Source organism: Fundulus heteroclitus, chromosome 20 (genome assembly GCF_011125445.2).
Source record: "Fundulus heteroclitus isolate FHET01 chromosome 20, MU-UCD_Fhet_4.1, whole genome shotgun sequence".
In the NCBI taxonomy this organism is placed as follows: Eukaryota; Metazoa; Chordata; class Actinopteri; order Cyprinodontiformes; family Fundulidae; genus Fundulus; species Fundulus heteroclitus.
Genome location: NC_046380.1, coordinates 32099798 through 32111347, shown reverse-complemented (window position 1 = coordinate 32111347; position 11550 = coordinate 32099798). Strand labels below are relative to the sequence as shown.

General features: G+C 42.9%; 1 protein-coding gene across 2 annotated transcripts; it reads left to right on the top strand.

Moving 5' to 3' along the window:
* Positions 1-1834: 1834 nt before the first annotated feature.
* Positions 1835-10814, top strand: ubap1 (ubiquitin associated protein 1). 2 transcript variants are annotated; one of them, XM_012870728.3, is made up of 7 exons: positions 1835-2005; positions 3447-3493; positions 4298-4422; positions 4750-5547; positions 5635-5793; positions 9155-9256; positions 9387-10814. In XM_012870728.3, the coding sequence occupies exons 2-7, from the start codon at positions 3454-3456 to the stop codon at positions 9525-9527; spliced, it is 1365 nt and encodes a 454-aa protein (XP_012726182.2). In that variant the 5' UTR covers positions 1835-2005; positions 3447-3453; the 3' UTR covers positions 9528-10814. The 2 variants fall into 2 exon arrangements, with proteins under 2 accessions (XP_012726182.2, XP_021176232.2); XM_021320557.2 differs by lacking the exon at positions 9155-9256.
* The last annotated feature ends 736 nt before the right edge of the window (positions 10815-11550 follow it).

The window sequence follows — 11550 nt, the reverse complement described above, 5'->3', positions numbered from 1 at the left end:
ATTATTTTTTAGCAAATAATAGAAAACAGAGTCATATTTAAGGTCAACATTTGAAACTGATATAGTGGATGCTTTTACACGTTTGAAGCATTGAGTGTCCATTTATGAAATTTCTCCCACAACCTTTTATAGTAACACAACCTTGTCTACATAATATAATATAATATAATATAATATAATATAATATAATATAATATAATATAATATAATATAATTAATATAATATAATATAATATAATATAATATAATATATAATAATCAAAATGCTTTGATACTCATTATTTACAAGGAAGAGAAGGAAAACCCATGTTATCGAAAATCAGATTCAACTTTACTTCACCAGGTTTGAGGGTACAAATAAGGAATTTGACTTGGGAGGGTTCGTGAGAATAAGCAGACAGCAACTACAATCTATAACGGAAAAGACATTTTTAGGGGACAAAGGCAGGAGCAGTGTTTTTTTTTTTTTTTTCTCTTGCTCCCCAGCCTCACCTGCTGATGGTGGTCGGTCAGGAAGCTGGTTATCCGCTGACAGGTGGAGGGAATAACTGGGTGAGCTTCTGGTGTAGGGTTGTCAGGGTTGATGGTATTACAGGTCGAGTTGAAGTAACAGGATCCTGACGTATGTCCCTATACACATAACTATTTTATTTTTGAACTGTCATGACTATCGCCCTAAGCCCATGCACCCCCCCCCTCCCCAACATATACTTTATGTATGCCACATCTTTATACTCTGATTAAAACGGCAACATTCTTACTGTCCCCAATTCATTCCAGATTTTGACCCCAAAGGCAGAAAAGCAAAAGTCCTCCTTGTGGTTCCCTCTTTTTGAGCTTCCCTTAGCCTGTCAGAAATGGACCCTTCTTGACCAAAAAGAAAAAGCTTTGAATATTTGAACGGCAATGTGTCATTATAGAATTTTGAAAGAGTGAACCAGATTGACAACCTTGCCATCACCCTATGTTTAGATCCCTGTACAGATTAGGGTAGACCATTAAGAAACATTTCAAACAAATCTAAGGGTAACTTTATACCTAAATATGTCATGCGTATGAATAATTTGGGCTCGATATTGATGATTTTGAACTGAAAGTTTCAAGTGTAAAGTGGAATTGACACATCATTTTCAATACTCACAATAACTCAATTTGTTTTCTATTCATTAGTATACAGCCCATTAGTCCATCATAACGCATCGTCAAGTGTTTCCTATAAATAAAATATTTTTTTTCATTAGCTGATGAGTACCCTTCGTTTCTGTGAATTGTTCTTCTCTCGTTTTGCTCACTGGTTTTACTTTTGTCTTTTTAGGCATTGTCATGTTCCTGACTCATCAGGACTGCACGAAATAGCACCAAATTTGAAACACTGCTCACCAGGAACAATGAGGTTATTTTGAGGATCAGCACACTGTATTTGTCACATTAAATGAGTAAACCTGGTTTATATTAAAAAGAATTAAGCAAATGTATGTGTGTGTGTATATATATATATATATATATATATATATATATATATATATATATATATATATATATATATATATATATATATATATATATATATATATATGCTAAACAGGGACGTTGTCAGTTGGTAAAGTTATTTAAAAACCATAAATCTTCAAATTCAAATGGTTGAATTATGTCTGTGAGATGATTTCACAATGAGTTTCACTTGAACTTAAATACTAAAATAAAGTACATTTCCAATTATAATCTAATTTATTGAGACATTGAGGCTTGTTGTTCAGTTTATAGTTTATCCTTTATTTCTATTATTTTTTTTTTTATTTATTTATCATCGTCACAGTCGGGGTGGGGGGTGACGTCATACAGGAACCAGTGGAGGGAGCTTGACAAACCAAGATGGCGACTTACGGCGAAGCAGGAAAGAGGTTCTACTTGAACTAAACCTCATTGTCGGAGCCGTGCTTACCGGGGTGCCAACGTGCTCAGCCGTGTGTCTGGATTTCGTGAGGAAGAGACGGAGCCGATACCGGTGAGAAGGCGGAGGGCCGTGTTTAACCTGCGGGCCGGTTGTCTGGCAGTGTGAGGGGCGGTGGCAGCGCGGAGCGTTACAGTCAGGCCACGGCCGAAGCTAGCCGCGTTAGCACGAACCGTGGCGCAACGCCGTGGGCCGTCACCCTGTGGCCGGCGGTGCTTGTCAGCGTTCACTTTAACCTCGCCTTGCCCTCTCTCCCCAGTGGCAGCTTAAATAAGCCACTTTTGAGCTCTGGAGCTTGAGCATTTTGTCAGCGGTCAGCGCGTCATGCTAGCCGTCCATGTAGCTATATAGCTACCCAAATGTAGCAAAATAACACCTGCGAGTAGCTTACAAGACATGTAAATGTTTGACAGCTGGCGGCCTACAACGACTCAGCTTGAGACAAGCTGGAGTTTAGCTTATAAGGGATTTTATTTACTGCCAACCTGCTGTTAAAAAGTTAGCCGGCCCGTACTGTCGTTGTTGTCGCTTACACATTAGGAATAGGTCAACATGGTGTTTCCGGGAGTGCGTGCTAGGCTGTTGAATAGCAACAACTTGTGATGCTGTGGCGTTATATAACCTTATCCCCGAGCGCTATTAGCTACTAACTTCACGCTTGAAGTTAACACGTCGTAAATCCGACCTAGACCCCAGTGGCAGGGCTCCTGCATGATCACAAGACTGCTGCGGGTCATGTGTGATGATGTGGGGACATCAACAGCAGAGCCGTCCATGGAAAGGCCGACAGATGCTTTGAGGTTCGATCATAGTTGCAGCTTTCGCTCGCAAATGAAAACTTCATGTCTGCTGTGTTACAACCAGGATCTGTTGCTGCCTGACCAAATAGGAATGAGTCCAGATGTGAGTTAGTGTTGTCAGGCACTCCACTGTGAAGTCACGGTAAAAAGAAAGCACACCCCCTTTGAAATCCATTTGTTTAGCCACCTTTTTTAATTTTTTATTTATTTTTTTAATTTCATTTTATCTTTAAAGATTATGTTTTCAGCGTTGACTAAAACTGGGACCTTTAAAGCTGTCTTTTTGACTTTGGTAAACGTCAAACCTCACAAAGAAATCTTTGGAGGATGTATGCAGTTTAGTCCGAGAAACTTCTCCATTTTCACTTCGTGTTTATTTGTACGCAATTTTATATTTTGGAATGTGTGGTTTGTGGTTTTACGCACGTGTGGTTGAATTTAAATAGTTTTATAAAATTGATTTATACATTGAAAGCCATTGGATGGATTTAAGGTCCTTTTACGATGTCTGGATTTGTAGCTAGGCCATCAGTGTTAACTCGGGGTAGGAAGTAGGGAGTCTGGACATTTTGGTTTGGCCTCTAGCTTTAACACATTTGCATCATTCTGTGTGTTTGCATAGTCTTGTCAGTTGGCCTGGTTTATTTTAAGCTGCAAACTTTCCCAAAACATTGAATTCGTGTGCTGTTTTTCAGGGATTAAATGGCTACCAGGAAGTCTGGATCAGACGTGTATAACAATGGTAAGAGCTTATTTTTCATACTTTTTGCTTTCTTAAAGCCATCAGCATGTTTTGCGTTTAGGGAATGCGTATATGGTAGCTGTCAGTATTGATTCAGGCCAAGGCGGATCACGACTATGAAGCGCTTCATTTTAATGCGAAGGAAACCAATTATTATGACGTTTAGATTTAAAGCTGTCTTTAGCATTTTATGTTACCAATTAGTACTGTTAGCGTTGCTGACTGTAGATAGCAGTCTCCATGTGTATTCCCTCTAGAATCTAGTGCCTTGACTCAGAGATTTCCAAAAGACTGCTGACAGACAGACAAGATGCTCAATGATAGATGGAGTTAGATGAAAAGGGAAAACAAACGAACTGATAAAGCAGAGAGGCAGTACTCTATTGCATTAGGCCTTCCACGCATTTGCAGAAGTCAGATTTAGGTGATTTTTTTTTTTTTTTGCCCCTTTAATGATACTATGATAGTTTCTCAAGTTGGACAGGAATTGACATCATGTGACAGAAGGCCCCCCGTTTTTTACCCTAAAAAGTTGCCTATAAAATGACCAAAAGTAACAAAATAACCAAAAACCTGCCAAAGTGTTGTTTGGATGAACAGCTGATACCATTTCTTTTTGAATAGCTGCTTTAAAGTTTCAGCTGAATCTTCTTCTCTCAGCACCAACTTCTACACCTAAGAGTGTTGTAAGATGACCTGGTGCTGTTTAGTGGTCGTTTGTGGTTTCGTTTGTGGCCATTAGCCAGTTTCTTAATGTCTCTTTGTTTAAGTTGTATGTAAAATGTTTTTTTTTTCTGCTCACAGGACCCATCAGCTACCTTGATGAAGTTCCCTTCAAGTTAAATGAGAAATTCCGATGTCCCGCTAAAGTGGGGTTACCCGTTGGTTTCTGTTTGACAGATAATGCAGCTTTGCTTGCGGACACAAAGGTACAGAGGAAATGTAGATTTTAGTTTTTTCTATTTTTCAGTGACACAATTTGACGACAAGTTATGAGAAAATATGGCTGAGAAACAGCATTTTGAGAAATGTAGCTCTACCATGATCCTCTAGTTTGTTTTTTTATTCTAAATGTACTAAACCCTTTTTTTTTCTTTTGCTCTTTCAAGCCTAAACTGTCTCAATGATCCTATGTTTTATATTTTTCTTGTCTTGGAGGTTGATGCGCTATGTGGCGATCACGAGTGATACACTAATGACTCTCTCTGTTCCCTCTCTGCCCGTCTTCCTTATCCTTCATCGTATCTACTGAACAGTATGACTTTACATTGGAGAGGCGCAGTGTTCGCTGGGGGATAGAACTTGCTGATGCCAGAGCAGCAGCAGCCAGAGCAGAGGAGGCAGCAGCCAAGCAGGAGGCTGAGAGCAGGGAGTCTCAGGACATTGATGGACGAGGAGGGAACAACATTCGGTCCGTGGCAGAGGACCAGGAACTCCTGCCACCAGCACTCAACCCTGTCCTGGCGGGGTTCAGTCACAACGCTATCCTCACTCCACTGCCGGCCCCCACACTGGGCCCCAGAATATCCCAGGACAGCACTCCGCAGCCACAGAACCTCAATCTAGCAGACTTTGAGCGAGAGGAAGACCCCTTTGACAAGCTTGAACTGAAAACGCTGGATGATAAGGAAGAGTTGAGGACCATTCTACAGAGCCAACCCCAACCTCAGCCACCGCCTTCTGTATCTTCTCCTCAGCAAGGCTCGGTATCTCGCGGAGACAGCCCATCTCCACCCGACACCAACAGCGGGGTCTCGTCCAAACCAGGCTTTGCCCACAAACCCAACGGCTTGGTTGCCTTGCTGGATATGGACAAAGTCAGACATCCCGGAAGAGCGGGCTTCGAGACAGACGATCGGCCTTGTAACATCCGCTCTCTGACGTTCCCCAAACTCTCTGATTCTGGTGAACCAGAGTCGGTGAAATACAGTCCTGTACCCGCTCCTTCTCCCCGACGGAACCAATCCAACGGCAGCCCGCAAGCATTACCAAGAACACAAGTTATCGTTGCCCCAGAGCCACCCAGCCACAACAAGAGTGGAACGCCAAAGCCGGTGAGTCTGACCGAACACACCGCGTATCTGCCTGAGCTTTGTGTTGAACTCCCCCATGTTCACTCGGTTTTTGTGTCGTTTAACTAGACCAACCCTGGAACAGGACCCATCGGCCTGCCGTGTGGCGGAGCTCTCCTCAGCATGACGCCCAGTGAACAGCAGTGTGTGGAGACTGTGGTTGGAATGGGTTACTCCTATGAGGAAGTTCTGCGGGCCATGCAGAGACAAGGCCAGAATGTGGAACAGGTTAGGCTTCTTTGCTCTTTACTGCACAGACATTTTCATTCCCAACACATTTACAGTATAAAAAACATTAACATATTTGTTAATGGAGCCTTTAGAATAAATAAAGATGTACAGTCATGTACGGACTGAGTCCTAATTGTGATCATGCACATGATTAAATGTGGTAAAACAGGCTCTTTAGGCTTAGGTTTGCCTCTGTGCCAAATGTTTTTCAAATGATGCATTGGTGAATCAGCACCATTTTGTTTTTTTGGTTTTCTTTTTGGAGGCCCACCTAGGGACTAGAACCCTGTACAGGACTTGTTTTTTAATCCTACTCACTCCTGGCAACATTTTAATTGATGCACCCCACGATTCAATCCACATGTATCCACTGAACCTTTTATTGGAGGCCATCAAGAGCTGAGTTGATAAAATATATTTAACTAAAATGTCTGTTTTGAATAAAGAAAAACCTTCTACACTATAAAATTGAGGCCAAAAAACATATCTGGGCAATAAGATAAATATCAATAACAAAACCTATATACAAAATCACTAACGCAGATTAAACCCTTCTGAGAAATGATAATAGGAGAAATATGGAATTGCTGAAGGTTAATAGAAAGCAACGGCTCAGAAAACACTAAGTAAAAACAACAGTGAATGAAATAGGACATCAGTCTTACTTTAGATTACTGTGCAGAAGGAGTATATCGATGAGACTCTGGTTGCAGGCTATGCACCTTCTGAAATATGCACAGGTTCACTCTGGTGACACACCAGACTCACAATAATCAACCCTGCGAGCTTTGACGGTGCAGGAAGGTGTTTTTGAGTAAATGTCCTCACATGGGTTGAGATGGGATTGTCAGTTGCCCTGCCACTTTATCGTGGTGGAGGGGTTTGAGTGTCCCAATGACCCTAGGAGCTATGCTGTCAGGGTCTTCATGTCCCTAGTAGGGTCAACCAAGGCAGACAGGTCGTAGATGAGGGAGCAGACAAAGAGCAGCCTGAAGACCCCTTATGATGAATACGATAAATGGACGTCGTGTTCCCTCGTCCGGACATGGGTCACTGGGGCCCCACTCTGGAGCCAGGCCTGGAGGTGGGGCATGCTGACAAGCGCCTGGTGGCCGGGCTTTTACCCATGGAAACAAGGGTCCACCCTCCAATGGGCTCACCACCTGTCGGAGGGGCCAAAGGGGGTCGGGTGCGTTGTGTAATGAGTGGCAGTAGAGAGGTGGGGACCTTGACGTTCTGATGCACGGCTGCAGAAGCTGGCTCTTGGGACGAGGAATATCACCTCTCTGGTGGGGAAGGAGCCTGAGCTATTGTGTGAGGTTGAGAGGTTCTGACTAGAGATAGTCAGAACCTCCCCCCGGTTGTGGGGGAGGAGCTGGACACTCTGACGGCAATGGCAGAGCGGAGGATGCTGTCCAGGCTAAAGTGCATCTTAGACAATGTCTCACACCCTCTCCATGACACACTGACCCAGCAGATGAGCTCTTTTAGCAGAAGGCTCCTCTTACCCAGATGCTCCACAGAGCGCCACAGGAAATCATTCCTGCCTGTGGCCATCAATCTCTACAACGCCTCCCTCAGTTATCCTAACACCCCCCCCCCCCCTCTGTAACTGTCATTTATGCATTCTCTGCACTGTTCTTTGCACAAGTCACCATCACTTCACTGGGATTCCCAAGGTGAAGTGATATGACTATTGTGATATGGTAATACCTTTAATTTCCCCCTGGGATCATTAAAGTATGGCTGAGTCTGAGTAGTCGGACTCACCTCGACGCATGGCTCATGTCTCCTTAAGAGGGGCTGGACATTCTTCCACTCTGGAGTTGCCCCTGGTGAGAGGCGCCGAGCTGGGGTGGGCATACTGGTTGCCCCTCATCTCGGTGCCTGTACGTTGGGGTTTACCCCAGTGAAAGAGAGGGTGGTCTCCCTCCGCATACGTGGGGGGGGGGGTTCTGACTGTTGTTTGTGCTTATGCACCAAACGACAGTTCAGATTACCCATCAGGAACACCATGTTCAAGCATAAGGGTGTCCATATGTGCCCCTGGCACCAGGACACCCTAGGCCGTAGTTCAATGATCGACTTTGTTGTTGTTTCATCTGACCTGCGGCTGCATGTCTTGGACACTCGGGTGAAGAGAGTAGAGCCGCTGCTCCTCCATGTCGAGAGGAGCCAGTTGAGGTGGCTCGGGCATCTGGTCAGGATGCCTCCTGGACGCCTCCCTGGTGAGGTGTTCCGGCCACGTCCCACCGGGAGGAGGCCCAGAGGAAGACCCAGGACACGCTGGAGGGACTATGTCTCTCGGCTGGCCTGGGAACGCCTTGAGGTTCCTCCTGAGGAGCTGGCCAAAGTGGCCGGGGAGAGGGACGTCTGGGCCTCCCTACTGAAGCTGCTACCCCCTGCGACCCGACCCCAGATAAGCAGAAGACAACGAATGGATGGATTCAAGTTGCTATTATCAGCTACCTTGGATCCTCATCCTTTTTTATTTTAAACATCTTAATAATTGCTTTGACTATAAAAAATATATATATTTCAAAGAAAATATATATAGAAAAAAGAGGGCGAGGAGGACAAGAATCGGTCTGTTGCAGCAGAAATTACATTCAATGATTTTTTTTTGATTTTTTTCAGAAAATGATTTGTCACTGCTTGATCATTGTTGATTGTCTTTGGTCATGAGCTACTAAATCGTCGGTCAGTGCTCTAGTTGATGGCCACAGAGCACCAATTAGTCAGCAGGAAGAGATGTTCTCACAGTTCTTTCAAGCAGAAAATTTTGTCCAAGATCGGCAATAATCAGAATCAGATGTACTTGGATAATCCCAGAAGGAAATTACTGAATAATTAGCACAGCGTGAACCTGGCTTTACTCGAGAAGCACGTTCTCTTCTCTTTGCCATTTTTAAGCTTGGCCAAGAAGAATGGGTATCTGCTCAATGTAAAATTTATACCCCAATAAAACCAGAAATTCAGGATAGCTAATTTAAAGTGTTTGGATACTGCTCTCAAAAAATAAAATAAAAATAAAAGTATAAATAAAAAATGCTTCAGGTCTGCAAATTGTTTTAAATTGTCATTTGAAATGTTTTTATGGTGTCCCCCCCCCCCCCAAATAAATGCACACTACAGTCAAAGGTTGGATCTTTCAGAATGTCTTGAGTGTAAGATAATGGTAAAAAAATGGTAAAGTTTTACCGGCTTCTAAAAGGCCTGCCAAGAATTTTAGACGAAGGTGGATGATAATGAAAAATTAAGAGAAAGAACCTTTAATTTCCTACCATAAGAAGCTCATGTTAGAGACAATATAACTTATTAGGGACAATTGATGACATTTACCTGTGGTCTGTCCAAGGTTTTAGACTATCTGTTTCTTCATGGCCGTCTGTGCGAGAGGGGCTTTGATGCCAGTGCCGTGGAAGAGTGTTTAGAAATGTACCAGTGCTCAGAAGAAAAGGTTTGTGTTTCTTGTTTTGGTTTTATTTTTCCGTCTTGATCTTGGAGAAAGCCAAACGCTCAGTCATGACCTCTTTAATAATGATTTCATTGCGCGTTATGCTGATTATTTATCTCATCTCTGTTCCCAGGCCTTGCAGTATCTTCAACTCTTGTCCAGATTCGGTGAAATGGGGTTTGAGAGAGACGCGATTAAAGAGGTTCTGCTAGTCCACAACAACGACCAGGACAAGGCTCTGGAGGATCTGATGGCCCGGGCCGCTGCGAGCTGAGCCGAAAGCAGTGGGCAAGCCGACGCCCCACCCTGGGCATCTGTCACCGCTCCCATCCTAAAGCCCCTTTCCCCTCTGCCTACCTTATCTCACTACGCCCTGCCCTTTTGCCATGGCTGTGGAAAGGACACCTGGGAGGCGGTTTCTGTCTGTGCTAAAACATACCATGCCTCAGCACTTCTGAAAGTCTGTGTGCCTAGATTGGATTGTGTTAACCCGTACCAATACTAAATGCTCATTTCAGGTACTACTGTGTAATTGACTGAGCTGGGAACTTTGGGCTGTGGCGTTTTGATGCCACTCTAATTTTGCTTCCACTTGGAAGTCTTTCTCTGAATGCAGGAGAAACTGCAGAAGTAAACGGGGAGTTGCTAGCTGTAGGCTACGTGCACATCACTGGAAGCCTTTTGGGAACGTCAAGAAAACTCTTAAGTAACAAGGCTGCCATCTTCCTTCTGGCTGCGGGGCGTCACAAACGGTGATGGGTGCGGCGAGGTCAAAAGAAAAGCGCCTCATCCGGCTTGAACCAGCTCACGTCAAAAGGCACAATCACCACACAGAGCTGACTCTCAAGAAGTGCCCTCTGAGCTGTTGTGCCCAGGACCTATTTCTGTCGTTCTTTATGCTTTCTTACGTTCATGTCTTATTTTTTTATTTTATTTTTTGTTTCCCCCTCTTCGTTTTGGACACCGTTTTGTGTCCGTTCAAAGGTTGCATTTATTTACTTTCTATTTCAGGAATTGCATTATAGATCATTAGTAATGAAAACTCTGAATATGAAAGAGTGTCCCGTTGCACTCTTCAGCCTGCACTGGAGGAAGAAAAACAAACAAACCCTGCCACAGTGGGGAAATGTGAAAAAATATTGTCGCTAAAAGAAAAAGTACAGTAGATCCTTCGCCCCAATATCACTGATCTTACAATACACAGGCCAACAGGTCGCATCATTCAGATCTTATTTAAAGTAGTACTCTGACACTTTGATTTATGATTGAGAGTTTGGGATGATTATGTAAGATATGTTAACATACAAATGCAACGCTATAAAAGAAAAGAGTGAGGGTTGGGTTTTTTTTTTTGTTTTTTTTTTTTGCAGCCAAATCACAGTGCAATAGAGACATTTCATGTTGTATGACTGTTGACTTGCACTTTGAGCCTCCAAAAATCACAAGGAATGGTCTTTAAAGCCTTACTGGAAAAGTGGTTAAAAGAAAAGTTTCTATTTTATTGATTTCTGTCACTTATTTCCCTTTCACTGAATTTAACGGAAAAAAGTCTAATCAAGCCCGAGGTTGGACTGTTGATCTCTTTTTTCCTATTTTTCCACCTGTTGTATTCTAAATTTTGGGAGGAGGGGCGTCTAACTTGAGGTTATGTCCATTTTGGGGGGGAAAGGGATGTTTTAAATAACTTAACATATTCCTGGGTTCGGATTGGGTGGTCGTTTAAAAAGTGGGACATTTTTTTTTCTTTATTAACCTTTTGAATGCTTTCTGCTAAAACAATGTTTTCTCAACCCGACTTGCAGCAGGAATGACTGAAATTGACATAATCCTGCAGTTGATTGGTTCGTGGGACTCGTCGACGTCATCATAAAAGATTAAAGGCCTTAAGATGAGGAAAAAAATGGGGTTCCAGACACCGGCTCGATGATAAAGGCTAGTATCTAAACGAGGCATGGGTCGGCAATGAGATTCCAACAGTATACGGGTGAAATCATATCGTGAAACCCTGACAAAAAAATGTAGCTGACGTATATAACATGATCTAGTTGCTTTTACTCAAAAAAAAAAAAAAGAAGGGCAGCGGTTATTCATGCTGTTGCAAGAATAATCTAACATTGATTTTTACAATTGTAATTTTCTCTAAATTATTCAAAATTTATACATGCACAACAGTAAAAAAAATATTTTTTTTGTCTCAGTGTTTTAAAGATAAGCCGAGTTGTTACAGAATACAGTTTTATCCAAATAAGAAAAGAAGCGCTTCCCAAACCAACCAACCAGCCTGCCATCCCCCCGCC